The 19,226-nt window shown below is 45.0% G+C and overlaps 1 protein-coding gene across 1 annotated transcript in view; it reads right to left on the reverse strand.

The window, feature by feature from the left end:
- Window positions 1–1,512: 1,512 nt before the first annotated feature.
- LOC142071475 (uncharacterized) overlaps window positions 1,513–19,226 on the reverse strand; it is a 366,622-nt gene continuing 348,908 nt past the window's right edge. The window contains exons 2-3 of the mRNA XM_075126218.1: window positions 5,375–5,445; window positions 1,513–1,575 (exon numbers count right to left, since the gene is read on the reverse strand). Coding sequence (XP_074982319.1) covers window positions 1,513–1,575; window positions 5,375–5,445 — 134 coding nt within the window. The remainder of the gene's footprint in view (window positions 1,576–5,374; window positions 5,446–19,226) is intronic.

Consider the following 19,226-nt stretch of genomic DNA (forward strand, 5'->3'; position numbering starts at 1 on the left):
TCTCTTTTTTTTTTTTTTTGCTAGACCCTCTGCCCCATTTCTTTTGTCCTATACACTGCAGCATATTACACATTCACTGCAAATGTTTATAGCGTTGCAGCAGACTTGACAATTGGGTCAAATCCTCAACCTCAGCAGAAAGCCCAAGTGAAAGAAGTTTTCTGCAGGGGTTCTCAGTGGTGGGGGCATGGGGACTGAATCCTCTCCCTGGCTGTGCAGCTTTTGCTGTGGTGTTGGGATACCAGCTGTACATTTTCTGTTAACCATTCTGAATGTCAAGGGGGAGGTGATGAGAGGCTATAGAGGAGCTACCCTGTAGTTCTTTGTGGTTATTTTTATTTATTATTTCTATAAAAGTATTGCCTAGAAGTCTGAACCAAGATTGTAGCTCATTGTGTTAGGTACTGCACACACAAAGTAGTAAAAGACAGTCCCTGCATAGACGAGCTTACAATTTAAATAGACAAGGCAGACAAAGGGTGAGCAAAAGGAAGTGTTATTATCACGGTTGCCAGCAGTCCCTTATTACAAGAGACATCCCTTATTTTTTAATGTCTGTACAACAAGTTCAGGAGTTGCTGACTGCTCCAAAAAGTGGCAATAAGTACCCCTGGCAAATGTAGGTGAGTACTGTTTATTATTAAATAAAATAAATAATAATAATAGTTAATAATAATAACAATAATATCTGGCCGAAGGGTGGGGCCGGGGTGCTAAGGAAACAGTCCCTTATTTTTGAAATACAATGTTGGCAATCCTAGTTATTATCCCCATTTTACAGATGGGGAACTGACAAAGAGAGAGACTTAAGCCCAGATCCTCAAAGCTGCTTAGGCAACTAACTCCCATTGAAATCAATTAGTTCAGTTATATCGATTATTTCAATGGGAGTCAGCCACCTAAACAACTTTGGGAATCTGGGCCTAAATGATTTGCCCAAGGTCACACAGGAAGTCTGAAGCAGACTCAGCATCTGAATCCAGATCTTTTTTTGTCCAGGCCAATACCACACCATCATTTCACTCTACTAGTTGTGGGTCCACTGGCCAAAATGCTACTTCTCTCCACCCCATACCACCATATTATGAGCCTCCATGGAGTTCTGAGGGGTATAGCTCTTATCTTCTGACATCTCAGCTAGGGGGAGGCCCCCACAAGCAGAATCACAATGGTTCCATTCTGCTCATAGCCCTGTGCCTCTACAAAAGGGAACTGGAGGACTTCTTATTTCACACACAAAACACAAGACATGAAGCAGAATAAATTACAGTGTTTAGTAAACCAGGAACTCACAAGTACAATGTTAATCCCTATCACCCACGGATCAGTTGTTGACAACAGAGTTAATTTTAAATATAGCAAAAAATTAATTAGTAACTGCAGGGTTAGTCACTATTAATTATTACAATTATAAATTATGAACAATTTTGAGTCATTGTTCTTTTTAATGCTGTTATGGATATTCACCTTGTGGCTGAACTGCGCTGGAATCTCCTGGAGCAGTACACCGTCTCATTCAATGCTTTGTGGGCTCATATTCAGAAAGCCATTTGGCCTAAAAACTTGCTGGATTATCTGTAAACACAGTGAAAGAAGACAGTTATTGCATGAAGCCCAGGCAGCGCACCTGCATGCTAATGAGTTAAATGTCATGACAGAAACACAAAACCATTATTCCGTGCTACCTTTTAGCTGGAAACCAATTTACTTTTGTAACATTTCAAACAGAAAATTATCATGTAATTTCCTATGTCAATACATAATTTATTACGTAATAAATAACTAAATACATATTTATTGGGCTTTTTTTTAATCCATCTGTTGTGCTATTCTCACTTCTCCCTGCCCTACATGTACTATTCAGACTCATCATAACGCTTTCTGTCTAAGGCTGCTATACCCTTTAAGCTCTGTAATGATTGAGGAATGTATTATAGGATTAAACATAGCTACCATTTTCTTCAAAGAATCCTAAATTACTTATGTTAGGATTTATGAATTACTTTAAATTAAACCCCCAAAGGATTTATATTAACAAAGAGGAATAAACTGAAGGAAACATTAAGTCATAGTCTAAAACACAGAGGCGTTTAAAAAAAAATCTACATTACCGTTGTGGATCGGACGAATGAAAGCCAGCAAAATCAACTCTAAGGCTGGCACTCCAACTTTGACATTCCCACCATGCCTAAGGGTATGTCCACACTACGGAATAAGGTCGAATTTATAGAAGTCGGTTTTTTAGAAATCGGTTTTATATATTCGAGTGTGTGTGTCCCCACAGAAAACGCTCTAAGTGCATTAACTCGGCGGAGCGCTTCCACAGTACCGAGGCAAGAGTCAAATTCCGGAGCGTTGCACTATGGGTAGCTATCCCACAGTTCCCGCAGTCTCTGCTGCCCATTGGAATTCTGGGTTGAGATCCCAATGCCTGATGGGGTGAAAACATTGTCACGGGTGGTTCTGGGTACATATTGTCAGGCCCCCCTTCCCTCCCTCCCTCCCTCCGTGAAAGCAAGGGCAGACAATCGTTTAGCGCCTTTTTTCCTGAGTTACCTGTGCAGACGCCATACCACGGCAAGCATGGAGCCCGCTCAGGTAACCGTCACCCTATGTCTCCTGGGTGCTGGCAGATGCGGTACGGCATTGCTATACAGTAGCAGCAACCCCTTGCCTTGTGGCAGCAGACGGTACAGTACGACTGGTAGCCATCATCGTCATGTCCGAGGTGCTCCTGGCCACGTCGGCCACGAGCACCTGGGCAGACATGGGCGCAGGGACTAAATTTGGAGTGACTTGACCAGGTCATTCTCTTTAGTCCTGCAGTCAGTCCTATTGAACCATCTTATGGTGAGCAGGCAGGCGATACGGATTGCTAGCAGTCCTATTGCACCATCTTCTGCCGAGCAGCCATGAGATGTGGATGGCATGCAGTCCTTCTGCACTGTCTGCTGCCAGCCAAAGATGTAAAAGATAGATGGAGTGGATCAAAACAAGAAATAGACCAGATTTGTTTTGTACTCATTTGCCTCCTCCCCCGTCTAGGGGACTCATTCCTCTAGGTCACACTGCAGTCACTCACAGGGAAGGTGCAGCGAGGTAAATCTAGCCATGTATCAATCAGAGGCCAGACTAACCTCCTTGTTCCAATAAGAACAATAACTTAGGTGCACCATTTCTTATTGGAACCCTCCGTGAAGTCCTGCCTGAAATACTCCTTGATGTAAAGCCACCCCCTTTGTTGATTTTAGCTCCCTGAAGCCAACCCTGTAAGCCATGTCGTCAGTCGCCCCTCCCTCCGTCAGAGCAATGGCAGACAATTGTTCCGCACCTTTTTTCTGTGCGGATGCCATACCAAGGCAAGCATGGAGGCCGCTCAGCTCACTTTGGCAATTAGGAGCACATTAAACACCACATGTATTATCCAGCAGTATATGCAGCACCAGAACCTGGCAAAGCGATACCGGGCAAGGAGGCGACGTCAGCGCGGTCACGTGAGTGATCAGGACATAGACACAGATTTCTCTGAAAGCATGGGCCCTGCCAATGCATGCATCATGGTGCTAATGGGGCAGGTTCATGCTGTGGAATGCCGATTCTGGGCTCGGGAAACAAGCACAGACTGGTGGGACCACATAGTGTTGCAGGTCTGGGACGATTCCCAGTGGCTGCGAAACTTTCGCATGCGTAAGGGCACTTTCATGGAACTTTGTGACTTGCTTTCCCCTGCCCTGAAGCGCATGAATACCAAGATGAGAAAAGCCCTCACAGTTGAGAAGCAAGTGGCAATAGCCCTGTGGAAGCTTGCAACACCAGACAGCTACCGGTCAGTTGGGAATCAATTTGGAGTGGGCAAATCTACTGTTGGGGCTGCTGTGATGCAAGTAGCCCACGCAACCAAAGATCTGCTGATATCAAGGGTAGTGACCATGGGAAATGTGCAGGTCATAGTGGATGGCTTTGCTGCAATGGGATTCCCTAACTGTGGTGGGGTCATAGATGGAACCCATATCCCTATCTTGGCACTGGAGCACCAAGCCACCGGGTACATAAACCGCAAGGGGTACTTTTCAATAGTGCTGCAAGCTCTGGTGGATCACAAGGGACGTTTCATCAACATCAACGTGGGATGGCCGGGAAAGGTACATGACGCTCGCATCTTCAGGAACTCTGGTCTGTTTCAAAAGCTGCAGGAAGGGACTTCATTCCCAGACCAGAAAATAACCTTTGGGGATGTTGAAATGCCTATATGTATCCTTGGGGACCCAGCCTACACCTTAATGCCATGGCTCATGAAGCCGTACACAGGCAGCCTGGACAGTAGTCAGGAGCTGTTCAACTACAGGCTGAGCAAGTGCAGAATGGTGGTAGAATGTGCATTTGGACGTTTAAAGGCGCGCTGGCGCAGTTTACTGACTCGCTTAGACCTCAGCAAAACCAATATTCCCACAGTTATTACTGCTTGCTGTGTGCTCCACAATATCTGTGAGAGTAAGGGAGAGACGTTTATGGCAGTGTGGGAGGTTGAGGCAAATAGCCTGGCTGCTGGTTACGCGCAGCCAGACACCAGGGCGGTTAGAAGAGCACAGGAGGGCGCGGTACGCATCAGAGAAGCATTGAAAACCAGTTTCATGACTGGCCAGGCTACGGTGTGAAAGTTCTGTTTGTTTCTCCTTGATGAAACCCCCTGCCCCTTGGTTCACTCTACTTCCCTGTAAGCTAACCACCCTCCCCTCCTCCCTTCGATCACCGCTTGCAGAGGCAATAAAGTCATTGTTGCTTCACATTCATGCGTTCTTTATTCATTCATCACACAAATAGGGGGATGACTACCAAGGTAGCCCAGGAGGGGTGGTGGAGGAGGGAAGGAAAATGCCACACAGCACTTTAAAAGTTTACAACTTTAAAATTTATTGAATGCCAGCCTTCTTTTTTTGGGGCAATCCTCTGTGGTGGAGTGGCTGGTTGGCCGGTGGCCCCCCCCACCGCGTTCTTGGGCGTCTGGGTGTGGAGGCTATGGAACTTGGGGAGGAAGGCGGTTGGTTACACAGGGGCTGTAGTGGCAGTCTGTGCTCCAGCTGCCTTTGCTGCAGCTCAACCATACATCGGAGCATACTGGTTTGGTCCTCCAGCAGCCTCAGCATTGAATCCTGCCTCCTCTCATCACGCTGCCGCCACATTTGAGCTTCAGCCCTGTCTTCAGCCTGCCACTTACTCTCTTCAGCCCGCCACTTACTCTCTTCAGCCCGCCACCTCTCCTCCCGGTCATTTTGTGCTTTCCTGCACTCTGACATTATTTGCCTCCACGCATTCGTCTGTGCTCTGTCAGTGCAGGAGGACAGCATGAGCTCGGAGAACATTTCATCTCGAGTGCGGTTTTTTTCTTTCTAATCTTCATTAGCCTCAGGGAAGGAGAAGATCCTGTGATCATTGAAACACATGCAGCTGGTGGAGAAAAAAAAAGGGACAGCGGTATTTAAAAAGACACATTTTATAAAACAGTGGCTACACTCTTTCAGGGTAAACCTTGCTGTTAACATTACATACATAGCACATGTGCTTTCGTTACAAGGTCGCATTTTGCCTCCCCCCACCGCATGGCTACCCCCTCAACCCTCCCCCTCCCTGTGGCTAACAGCGGGGAACATTTCTGTTTAGCCACAGGCAAACAGCCCAGCAGGAACGGGCTCCTCTGAGTGTCCCCTGAAGAAAAGCACTCTATTTCAACCAGGTGACCATGAATTATATCTCACTCTGCTGAGGATAACACAGAGAGATAAAGAACGGATGTTGTTTGAACGCCAGCAAACATACACTGCAATGCTTTGTTGTACAATGATTCCCGAGTACGTGTTACTGGCCTGGAGTGGTAAAGTGTCCTACCATGAAGGATGCAATAAGGCTGCCCTCCCCAGAAACCTTTTGCAAAGGCTTTGGGAGTACATCTAGGAGAGCCGCGAATGCCAGGGCAAAGTAATCCTTTCACATGCTTGCTTTTAAACCATGTATAGTATTTTAAAAGGTACACTCACCGGAGGTCCCTTCTCCGCCTGCCGGGTCCAGGAAGCAGCCTTGAGTGGGTGCAGGGGGTACTGGCTCCAGGTCCAGGGTAAGAAACAGTTCCTGGCTGTCGGGAAAACCGGTTTCTCCGCTTGCTTGCTGTGAGCTATCTACAACCTCCTCATCATCATCATCATCTTCTTCGTCCCCAAAACCTGCTTCCGTGTTGCCTCCATCTTCATTGAAGGAGTCAAACAACACGGCTGGGATAGTGGTGGCTGAACCCCCTAAAATGGCATGCAGCTCATCATAGAAGCGGCATGTTTGGGACTCTGACCCGGAGCGGCCGTTGGCCTCTCTGGTTTTCTGGTAGGCTTGCCTCAGCTCCTTCAGTTTCACGCGGCACTGCTTCGGGTTCTTGTTATGGCTTCTGTCCTTCATGCCCTGGGAGATTTTGACAAAAGGTTTTGGCATTTCGAAAACTGGAACGGAGTTCTGATAGCACGGATTCCTCTCCCCAAACAGCGATCAGATCCTGTACCTCCCGTTCGGTCCATGCTGGAGCTCTTTTGGGATTCTGGGACTCCATCATGGTCACCTCTGCTGATGAGCTCTGCATGGTCACCTGCAGCTTGCCACGCTAGCCAAACAGAAAATGAGATTCAAAAGTTCGCGGTTCTTTTCCTGTCTACCTGGCCAGTGCATCTGAGTTGAGAGTGCTGTCCAGAGCGGTCACAATGGAGCACTCTGGGATAGCTCCCGGAGGCCAATACCGTCAAATTGTGTCCACAGTACCCCAAATTTGACCCGGCAAGGCCGATTTAAGCGCTAATCCACTTGTCAGGAGTGGAGTACGGAAATCGATTTTAAGAGCCCTTTAAGTCAAAATAAAGGGCTTCATCGTGTGGACGGGTGCAGGTTTACATCGATTTAACGCTGCTAAATTTGACCTAAAGTCCTAGTGTAGACCAGGGCTAAGAGTTGTAGCAGCATATATGACTTGTAACATAAACTGAGCTGAGGCTTATAGAATACATATTTGCAAACTATTTAAGACTTCTACAATACACTTCAAAAGGAGCAGAAGAGGGAGCTTTCTTTTTCACTCACGGTTTCACTTTGGCAGCAACTGAAAGTTATTGTCAGAAGGCTACTTGGCTAATCATGTAAAATGAGATGTATTTATTTCATTACTTGGTGGTCTTAGTCTAGTTCCTTACTAACAAGTTCCGATATTTCAAAACATTCATACACACAAATGGTACTAAATAGTAGTGATGGGTGCACTTCAAAAAAGGTTCAAAGTTTGGCTTCCTAGCAACATTAATGAAACAATATACATCTAAATATATGCACAAGATATAAATAGCATATAAATAACAATATTCAGTGTTCATTATTTGTAACAACTGGGTAAAAATAAAACAAAAAAACAAACATTTCTACCTGTAAAGGTCAGTGACTAGATAACATAGCCTATGAGCATTGGGGACTAATACCTACTAAACTGAAAAAGTATTCAATAGTTTCATGTGTGGCCAGACATCCTCATTTTTTTTTCCAGGCATTTCTTTTAGACAGTCATTTTTTCCATTAATGCAGTAGTACAAAGCTTACTAAGTCAGTCTGTGTATGAGGAAAGAATTGCAGATTTCCATTTTCTCAAATAACTCCTTTGGCCTTTAAAATAGTTACTAGAATCCATTTCTTAATGTTAACTGGTAATGCCAACTCATCCAGCACCCCCAAAATACAGAAGTTTGGAGAAGATAAGATAGTAACACAAAGTTTTTGAGAGCGCATTGAATATAGTGTTTTAGAACACATGCATTTTTTGACAGGCACAGAGGACGTGTGAAAGGTTTGCATGTGGCTGTTTGCACCTCCAACATTCACTGCATGTGCCAAACTATATTTAAATAAATGTTCGGGAGTCTAATAGTACCTGCTTAATATCCTGTTCCCATTCCTAGTATACTTTAAAGAATACTTGGTGGTCCTCTAGCATTATCCTATCAGATGCTTTAATAAAGCCTCAAAGAAACACCATATACTTATTATTAGTCTGGGCAGCTCTTACCACATCCTAGGGCAGTGGGCCCCAATCTGGGGTTTACACCCTAGCAGGGGATGGATGAACAGTTGGGGGGATGCAGCAGGGCCTGGGTCAGCCCCCATGGGGGATGGGCAGGGAGTGCCTTCCAGCCTTGCTGTGTCCCCCACTCCATTCTGGCCCCCCTGGAGCACCTCTCCCAGCCCCAACCGTGGCTCCACTCCTGTCCGCAGCCCTAGCCGCACCTCCGGCCCAGCTCCTGATCGTGGCCCCCAGCCCCACCTTGGGCCCTGGCCCCGGCTCCAAGGGGTGTGTGGACTGAGTGGGGGGTATGACTGAAATATTTTGGGGACCTGTGGCCTAGGGTGACTATACATCCCGTTTTGGCCCCAGACATCCAGATATTTTTGCAAAACTGGGCATTTGTCCTATTTGCTCTTGCCACTGATCACCAGTTGTCAAGAGCAAACAAGACAGATGTCCAGTTTTGCCAAAAAGGGGCTTGGGGGGCAGGGCGGTGAGAGGCAGTGTGAGTGGCAGGGCTCGGGCCAATCCTGCCCAGGGAAGGATGGGGACGTGGGTGAGTGGCTTGGGCCAGCTCTGCATGGGGTGAGAGAGAGGCTCAGGCCAGCAGTAGGGGAGAGAGACTCAGGCCAGCTCCATGTGGAGAGACTAGGGGGAAAGGGAGAGGGGCTTGGGCCAGCTCTCCATACCACAGGCTCCATATTATGGCCTGGCCATGGGCAGGGCCTCAGGGAGAAGAGGAGCAGCACGGCGGAGGAGCGGGGCTGAGAAGGTGGGTGGGAGAGGAGCAGCAGGGGTAGGGTTGCCAGGCATCTGTTTTTTTTATCAGAACGCCCAGTCAAAAAGGGACCTGGACAGCTCCGGTCGTCACAGCCGACCGGGCCATTAGAGGTCTGGTCATCAGTGCAGCAGAGGCCCGGGGCTAAGGCAGGCTCCCTGCCTGCCCTAGTTCCGCTTAGCTCCCAGAAGTGGCCGCCAGGGAACCGTGACCAATTGGAGCTGCGGGGGCAGCACCTGCGGGCACAAGGACAGCGCACGGAGTCTCCCTGGCTGCCCCTCCACCTAGGGGCTGCAGGGACCTGGTGGCCACTTCCTTGGAGCCACAGTAAGCGCTCAGGATCCCATGCTCCCCCCCAAAACCCTGCCCCAGCCTGGAGTCCCCTCCTGCATCCAAACTGCCTCCCAGAGTCCGCACCCCGTACCCCAACCACCTGCCCCAGCCCGGAGAAAGTGAGTGAGGGTGGGGGAGAGCAAACGACAGAGGGAGGGGGGGTTGGAACGAGCAGGGGCAGGGCCTCAGAGGAGGGGGCGGGGCAGGGCCTTGGGGCCCCCAAATTGGCCAGGGCCCCTGGGCATGGGCTCCATTGGCCCATGCAGTGATCTGACACTGGTTATACTACTGCATCCTCCTCTCAGAGGTACAGCATAAAATTAGAATGTGGTGTGTTTGCCTAGCCTGGAATCAGTGCAGAGGAAAACATAGGCTCAGACTCCACAGATCCTCAACCAGACTTGCAGAGTAGTTGTCTCTCTGTGTGCCCTTCAAGTATCCTCTTCCATTCAGGCAACAATGCTGCTTTCAGTTCCAAGTTACCACAAGTTCCTCCACTACAGCTGCATATTCTGTGAGGGATTAATGCTGCAATGGCGAATTTGGAAAGAAAGAAAATTACCAAAAACTTCCAGCTCCTTTCCCACTGGAACACAATGTACAGAGTGAGCTGTGTCTGACTATCCATGCTGTAATGGGGCTTACAAACTCCATACAGAAAGAGGCAGAAGAGAGAGAAGAACCTTCCCCACTTCAAGACAAGCAGGCTAACCACATCTCAGAACTGCCAATCATCGAGACCACACCCACAATAAGGAAAACAAGCCCAACTATAAAGGAAAGAGAACAGAGAGAGAAAGGCAGATGGGTGGGCCTAGGATAATGGAGGGAAACAGCCCCCCAGGCTACCTCTAGGGAACCAATAAGGAGGTAAAATAAAGGCTTCAAGCCCTGAAGCTTAAGAGCTGATTGATTCATGTTACATTAAGTTGCTGGACTGGGCTAATTTGAGTTGAATAGAAGAGAGCCAATTTGGTGAACGGTTTCAGAGTAGCAGCCGTGTTGGTCTGTATCCGCAAAAAGAACAGGAGTACTTGTGGCACCTTAGAGACTAACAAATTTATTAGAGCATTAGCTTTCGTGGGCTACAGCCCATTTCAACTGATGCATAGAACATGTAGTACGAAGATATATATATATACATACAGAAAAGGTGGAAGTTGCCATACAAACTGTAAGAGGCTAATTAATTAAGATGAGCTATTATCAGCAGGAGAAAAAAACTTTTGTAGTGATAATATATCTTCTTACTATATGTTCCATTCTATGCATCTGCTGAAGTGGGCTGTAGCCAACAAAAGCTTGTGTTCTAATAAATTTGTTAGTCTCTAAGGTGCCACAAGTACTCCTGTTCTCCGTTTGGTGAAAGTTGTGACACCAAAAAAGAGACTGCACTCAGAGTAGTTGACACATGCTCTCTAATATCCATGGAAATCCTAATCTTCACAGTCTGTACATCATGTGGAGACACCACTTCCCTGCAGACAGACCAGTCTGGTCCGTTTCCCTGTGCAGCACAAGAAAGGAAACACTGCTATTCCCTTGCAATAGCACAAGAAAGGAAACACTGAAACCTAACTATAAACATTTTGATAAAAAAATTTCCTATTCATTTAAACTGAAATTCCCCCTTGAAATCCCCATGCTATCTATACTTTCCCACTGTGCTGATTTCCTTTCTTTAAGAATGAGAAAGGAAGTGAAGGGGGAAAAATCCCTTCATCACATTTTCTGAGTTAATCGAAGAACATGAGGCAGAACAGCAGACTTTTTGAACGGTTACATTCACGTTCTAGGGAAGATCCAGCTCTCCTTACTAGCCCGAACACTCCCCTGTGGCTTGAGTGCAGCTAAGCTCCAATTCTGCTCCTATTGCTGGCAATGGGGAAAACTATCAGTATCAGAAGAACTAAAGTCCTACTCATACAATTAAAGGAAAAAGGGGTGGGTGTCCAGTGCATGAATAATATACATTTACAGGCCTTTTACAATGAAGCCTCTAGGATATAAATAAACAAGGAAGGCCTCTTAAGAGTGAATGCTGTTGAGCCATCAGGCTGACAACTCAAAGCTGCTATAATGAATCCGTTGTGCGACGGGGCTTTTCAGACTCCTTCAACACTCTCAGCACGCAAGCAGAGTGCTTCAAGAAGCAGCATAAGATGATCATTTATGATTCTTCTATTTACAGAATTCCCCAAAGGTGGTGGCATTGAACCATAAGTATTTTTCGAACAACATCAATAATATGCACGTCATCTGTGTAAAGCATGAAGCTGTTACTGAATTACAGAAAATAGAAAGCTGTCTAGATTGAGGGAAAGAAAAAAGAACTATTTTTACAAGTGAGAGCTAGACACTATACATAGCGGGGTTTGTATTGCTACTGGAAATAGTAGCATTGCCTTTGATATACAGTAACAGTGCAAATGACACTACTCTCTTGCATGTTTTATATTGTTGCCACCAGAAACAATTACATTGCCCAGGCAAACTTGTCACAAGGAGGTGGAGGAGAAGTTCAACAAGGCATTCCCTCCCTCCTTCAGAGAGACGCAATAGTGACCAGGGTGATTATGCTTTTAAGAGGAGAAAAATACCAGTTGTCTGGAGTGTTGCCCAAGAAACAGTTCCATGGTCTCCTGTTTCCATTTTTGCCTAAAAAGGAAGCCTAATTAATTGCTTTTATTGAATCTCTTCCAATTTGCTTTTGTTGAAGCATCAGCTAATGAAAAAGAAGTGAAGTTAGCACTTACACAAAATGGCAATGCCAGGAATAGACGGGGTGTTTGGTATATGTCACAGCTCATAAAAAGGGACAGCAATTGACATCATTATTAGCTTCTAACACAGTGTAATGTCATGGGCTTGTCTGGGAAGGGGGTGTTCTACTCTTGGTCTACTGTACATTTCTGTGACAGGCTACAGGTTGAGACACTACTGTCAAAATAGGCAAAACATTTTTTAAATATTTTGTTCATAAAAAAGTGGACTGTTCTATGTAAAATAATTTAAAAATAAAGCATTTTTATTTTGCTTTCATAAATTCTTTTAAAACATGTATACTTGGGAATACTTGAATAAAGAAAGTTTGTGGCCATTTCCTATAGAATGTCAAGGTCAAGTTGTGGAGGAGCTGAGTGAAAACGAACTAATAAATACTAATTTCCAAACATTTTCCATTGAGCATCAGTAGTGATACAGGAATAAAACCATCAGCTAAGACATTGTTCATTGAAGCCTGGGAGAGCTAAAGAGAAAAGTATATGCAGTTTTTACACGTCAGAAACCCATTTCATAGCATTAGTGACCTCTGTGTGCACTTCATATTTAATCAAAACAATACTAATTTTCAAAAATAAAACATAAAAATCCTAGTCTCTCTTTAGCTTTGATCTTATCCTTTTCTGTTCACTCAGGTGAATTAAGTATAAATAGATTAAATGGCAAAAATCTTCCTTAACGCAGAGTTAAGTTTGCGGGGTGATAGTTTGTGCCTTTTTGAAAATCAGGAAATACAGAGTTAAGGTAAACACCCACACAGCTTTAACACTGTCCCCTTGGAGCTGGTAATGCCTTCTGGGAATGATCTGCATTCACTCCAGATGCACTCACTATGTTAGGTATAGCTGTGTTGAATGGTGGAAGAGTAAGTCGGAGCAGCTTGGGAGAGCTGTGATTGTGATGTGAGAGGACCTGGGGATTAGTTTGAGGAGTGTCACAGAGCTGTGTGTGTTATCAAAGGAAAGAGATGCATGAGTATCTTGAGGTTCCAGTATGGATCATTTCAATACCAACTTGTGTCAGTAGCAGAGCACTGCGGTCTTCTTGCCATGAGTCAGTAATGAGGTGGGATATGAGAGCAGTATGGACGTAATGATGGGTAGGGGAGAGTATAGGTGTCGGTGGTGTCCTTTGTGCATGTGTGAAGGATTGTAAAAAGGATATGAAGTGGTTATTAAAATTTACAAGTATGATATCCTGGGTCAGTGTGAGTAGGGTCAGTGTTTGAGTGGAGTGCAAGTGGAAGCAGTACCTGTTCATTCCTTCGGAAAGGAAAGTAGGAGTGTGTGTTCTGGGTGCATCGGGAAATGGCTCAAGGAGGGCAGAGTTAAGATTGTGTAGGTGTTTACTTTAACTCTGTATTTCCTGGTTTTCTGAAGTTTGAGTTTTACTGAATTCAATATTCAGGATGAGCATAAGCTACCACCCAGCAGTCTTAACTCTGTGTTAAAGTGTTTTGCCATTTAATTTCCTAAACAGTAAGAAAAATGTTTCTTGGTAGGAAGTAGCAGTACTTTAGACAATTGTAGCTCTCACCTAGGTTTGATGCTGATACTGTGGTTAGGTAATAATCCTGACTTTTATATAATGTTTCTCAGCAGTAGATCTCACAGAACTTTACATCATTATCTCCATTTTACAGATGGGAAACTGAGGAACAGAGAGGTGAAGTGACTTGCCCGAGGTCACCCAGCAGGCCAGCGGCAGAGATAGGAATATCTCCAGTCCAGTGATCTGTCCACTAGGCAACATGGTTGCTACGTCATTCCTTGGTGTTCTTCCCACCTCCTGTAGATTGTGTTACAGTTCAATGGAGACAATGGTCATGCTTTGAAACATTTGTAATGAGCGGGGGACTGAAGATAACACAAATTTTTAAACATCTGAAACCCAGAAAATGAATAGTGACGAACACATCAACCCTGAGGGGAGAGGGCTGCCCAGAGCATATGGGGGCGGGACCCGTTCGGAGGGTGGGTAGAGTGGGCATGGCTGAGGAAGCCTGCCTGAAGCAGGGGCAAGAGTAGTGGAAGTAAGGAGCCCAACTCATTGTTGGTGAGTAGTGGAAGTAAGGGGCCGAACTCATTGTTGAGCTCTGACTAAATAACCAAGGTAGCATGCAGCCCTCCAGTAAGCTGCTGCCTGTGGTGTGTATGCAGTGGCATAGGGCAGGAAAGAGCAAGGAGCAACTCCTTACATGTTAATGACTTCTAGAGTGCCAACTAATGGCTTAATAGGATGGGAAGGGGAAAAAGAGCTAGAAATTTGGGCAGAGGGCCATATATTGCAGGCAATGGTGGGGCAGAGAGTGGACAAGGAGACAGACAGACACACCAGTCTTCCCTAACATGCTTAAAGGGACTGTAACAACCATTTAATAAAACTGTCAAGGTTTTGGGATATCAACCATGGATGAGATTTTGTTCACCAGCCCTTTTGGCAACCTAGGGTTGCCAACCCCCGAGGATTGTCATGAAGTCTCCAGGAATTAAAGATTAATCTTTAATTAAAGATTGTTATGTGATGAAACCTCCAAGAATACATCCTCCAACCAAATCTAGCAACCCTACCCACCCCGGTTCCCAGCTTGCATGGCAGGGCAGGGAGAGGACACCACAAGAGGAGCAGGATCCCCCCATGTCCCAAAACACACCGCAAGGAGAGGGAAGGGCTCAGACCTCTTCAGAGGGGTAGGACTCCCTCAGCTCCCAGCACATGGAAAGGGAGAATTCAGGGTTGACATTCCTCCACTCTAAACCCCATCTTCCTCTGCTACTCCTCTCATTCTCCAACTGCTCCCATCTTCTACCCTTACCCCCCTTAATTCCTACTCCCTGTCCCTTACCTTAGCCCTCCAACCCTGTCTCCTTTCACTACCATTCCCATTTATCATCCTCCCCGTAATATGCCATTGCTTGCTGCAGACCCCAAGCCCCTAATTGCTCTATTACCAGCTGTTCTTGCACCTCTAATAGCCACTTCCATCCCAGTGAGCATTCACACACGATTTATTTTCTTTTAAAAATAGTTTCAGCACCATCTAAATATTCTACTGTACTCAGGTTAGATGCATAAAAATAACCCTCTCTCACACACACACACAAACTGGACAGAAGCAGATTTTTTCCCAAATGTTTACAGTTCATTTGCATATTTCTGTCTAGCATAGGTTTCAAACTTCAAAGTTGCTTGAATCTGTGAACTTAATGAAATGCAACTGGTTTTGGCTTATTTTATTTTGTTTTCTCTAGGGGCTGTATCTTGGGAACTTCTTGCACAAATGACCCTGCATTTGGAACACTAACCCTATCCTACACTCCCACAAGGCATTCTAAATTTCAAGACATTCCATGGATGTACACAGATTTTAGAGTATAAAGAGTTGTCCTTTTAACAGAAAGGGCCTCCCAACCTTAGCTAGAGCAGAGATGGTGCTCCATTATAAATTTTATATATGTTTTTTTTAAATTAGAGGGAGAATGGAGGAAAGGGGCTCTACCCACCCATCAGAAACATATCAGGCTCAGAAAGGGGTGAATGTTCCTAGCTGAGAGAGAGTACCCAATTGTGGTGTTTAGATGCTGCTTGTAATTGTTAGAACTGGGAGCACTGGCTGTTGGGAGTCTGAAAGGAGAGGAAACAGGAAGGAGTGGGGAGGAGTTGAGGAGGCTAAGTGAGAGCTACTGAGGGTGCAGCAGCAGCTTGGTAAAGAGGTTTCCACTTTAAAAATAAAGTCCTGTTGAAGTTTGTTAGTACCTTGCCTGGTTGCTACAACACCAATGCAGATGAATAAAGCCTCAAACAATAGCTCTGAGATGTATGAACTGCTCCATACAGGTCAGTGTGTGTTCCCTTCCCTCCCTCCCCAGCACTGGAGAGTCTCTGATATGTGTCAGGGATGCCCATTTGCGGCTCTTCACCCCACTCTCAGCAGTGTGTTCTTGGTGTATGCTCCAAGCATGCCTGTTCTAAGCTCCACACCCAGAAGGGCAGGGCTTCTCCAGATCCTGGATCACAGGGGAATGGGGCTCAGACACCCTCAGAAAGGCAAGCCCCTCCGGAACCTAGTTCCCATAAGGTGCGGGGTCAGACTGCCATAGATGCATAGGGCTCCCCCAACCCGAAGAGGCTGGCACACACATGAGAGGGAAGAGAGCAGGGCTCAGACCCTCATGGAGAGCAAGGGAATACCAGATGCCAGCTCACATAGAACATATGGAGAGGCTCAGACTCCCCGTCAGCTTAGGCAAGCCCCGTCTAGAATTTGGCTCACATGAGGGGGGTCACACCCCTGTAGATAGGGACCCCCAGCTCATGGAACACACATGGGAGGGAATGTTGAGCTGACAGGTGTCCCTGCCTCTATTCTCCCCCAGTCTCCTTGTCACTCACCCCCATGTCCCCTTTCCATCCCCTCTCTTTCCCCTCCCCATCCCCTGATTCCCCAACCCCTCTCCCCCTATTCCCACCTACTCTTCCACCCCAGAATATTCTGCGGTGCTCACATTATATTTGCCCAAAATGAAAATCCCCATTTGATAGAGGCAGCATAGAGAACTCTACCTGTCCCTTCCCCCTTTTTTTTTTACCTTAAGATTTCTGCCGTGAGATTTATTTGAACTCACAATGCCTGAGGTATTGCTCATATTCAATGACCACGCTATACCTTTAGAGCCACCAAGGTCCTGTGACATAAGAGTGGTTTTCCTGACAGGTAGCCTCACTTTCTGCAGGGGCTCAGTGTAGTCTGTTAGAGCCTCAGTGCACCTAATTGGAGAAGCAAACTCTTCTTCAGACAACATTTTACCTCAGTTTCCTCCAAAGACCTGGTGGGTGCACTTGTTGGGATAACCCTCAAACATCTTAGACCCTGGCGCAATGATCTGAGCCCTCTTTTGATCTCTATCTGTGAGAAAGAAAAGAAAAAAAGTGCCAGAATGTGTCAACTTTAAGAAAAGCTGGGGGATGTATCTCAGGAAAGCCATGGTCAAATGGCCCTGAATTTGGAACACTGACAGTACCCTGTACCTCCATGAGGCACACCAAATTTCATGATAATCTGATTAACCAATGTTGGTTTTTTTCCCTCTTTAATAAAAGTTTCAGATTTTTCTGACCCTCGGTGCTCATGAAAGTAAGAATCTGACATCCTGAACTAAAACCAGGCCTGTTTCAACAGAAAGTATGCAAGCTTCCTCTCCTAGCTCTGTGAATTGCTCTAATGGTGACCCAGGTAACACCCCTCTTATTACAATCCTGAGCCTCTCTGGGAAAGCACACATCAATCAAGATAAATTTTGCTAAGTGCCAAGAAACATCCGTGATGTCTTAGCTGAGACTTGCATACTCATTTACCTGGTGACCTCAGCTAGATTTTAGCCTAGGCTTCCAGAATAGTAGGGCTAGTGTATTTGCCCAGTGCTTTGAAAATTAAAAGGGGGGTGGGGTCGGGGAGGAGGGTGGCTGGGAAAGAATACATTTATTTGAAGGCCTATATGTCAGATACTGGTCACCATATAACAGAAGTAGAAAAGCAGCCCTTATCAAACACAAATCATTTGTTTTCAAAAAACAAAAACATTTGATTTGTCTTACATTTCTAGAAATAGGCAGTGTTCTTACAACCATGTTACTTCTAGAACTAGGTAGCACTGATATGTATGCCTTATATGTTTTAATAACAGGTCATGATGGTTTTAATTTTGAAGCTTATTTTCTAAACTTTAGATTTAATGTATGAAATTTTTAAAAAGTGAATTTTGGGGATTGATGTAAATCTCAGAGAACGCATGCAGTTTTCCAATTTCTGCTTTTGCTTGGAGCTGTCTTAGAGCAACATCTAGTGGCAGACTGTATTTGCATCTTCAGTCAAAACTTCAAAATGAGGTAAGCAAAATCAGAAGCGTTAGCAGAACAACTGACAGTTAAAAGGTTTGCATATGCACACATAGAAAATAAGGAAATACAGTAGCCCATTCTGAAGAATATTTTCATACCTTTTCTTCTTATTCTTTATATTAAGGGTTTGATCCTTCAAGGCACTCTGCACCTTGGGCACTCTCCTATTGAACTCAGTGGAAGGTGAGATTGTTCAGTCAATCTCACCTCTTGTGAAAGACTGATTCTTGCATAGGACTCTACTCTATTTTACCAAATAACTTAAAAAGATAAAACTTTCGTTGCAGTAGGAATCCTACTGCATTAGTGTTCCAAGAATTCAAGGGGGGAAAGTATGCAGCTTCTTTTTCTGACCCAGCACCAGACTGATCTATGACTTATGGCTTCACAAAGCCATAAACTATTTGTACTTGATCTTGCAACCTTTATTTGCATGATTAATTCTTACTCAACTGTGTAGCCCCATTGATTTCAGTGGGATTATATGCTTGAGAAGTGTTGCATTGTCTGCCTCTTTGCATCCTACTCAGCTCTTCGACTTCATTTTCTCTCAGTAAATTCTTCAGCACATACACACCAGCACCAAAGAAAAACCTATTAACTATTCAAGTGATTTCTCCTGGTGCCTGGAAGAAAGAGAAAGAAAGAGTTACTGTTTCAATAGAGCTTTGATGGTGATGAGAGTCACATAAACACCTAGGTGGATTGATAGACCCTTTGCTGATGTGTGCAGCTTCACTGAACTCAACAGGACTGTTTATGTTAGGCAAGCATGATTTTCCCCTTCTTGTAGTAATGTATTTCTGAGAGAGTAGTTGTAATGTAGGTTACATAGATTAGCTCTAGGTAACTGGAAGATATCAATGGAAACATTACAACATACCTCATTTACCTTATTAGTCTCTGCAATAAGCTGGCATTAATGCAACGTTAAGTTTGAGAGAGAAAGCACTCAGTTTTAACCCTCTGTTTGACTTCTAAGTGGTCAACTTTAACTCTGTCTCAACTATGCTTATGGTTTAAAATCTTATCTGTCAATATCATTATACAATCTTACATAAAGATATATAGTACATAACGTCTTCAGACTTGGCTTGATTTGTAAACCTTATTGAAATCTACAAAGCAAGCCATGTTTGAATGGTGGCTGGAACTCCAGATAGCTAACTCAAGGATAAAAGACTAGGATAATCAGCCTAATGTAGATTTGAATCTGTGTCTCCGAGGTCATAAGTATGTCAAACCTAATTTTTTTTTTAACCACAATGCCTCGCCCTCCAGAAATGCTTAGAAGCTCTTTTGATGTATGTTCCTTCTCTCTTTCTTTTCCATTTGCTTCTCTATCTGCAGAAAATA

Source organism: Caretta caretta, chromosome 3, assembly GCF_965140235.1.
Source record: "Caretta caretta isolate rCarCar2 chromosome 3, rCarCar1.hap1, whole genome shotgun sequence".
NCBI lineage: Eukaryota > Metazoa > Chordata > Testudines > Cheloniidae > Caretta > Caretta caretta.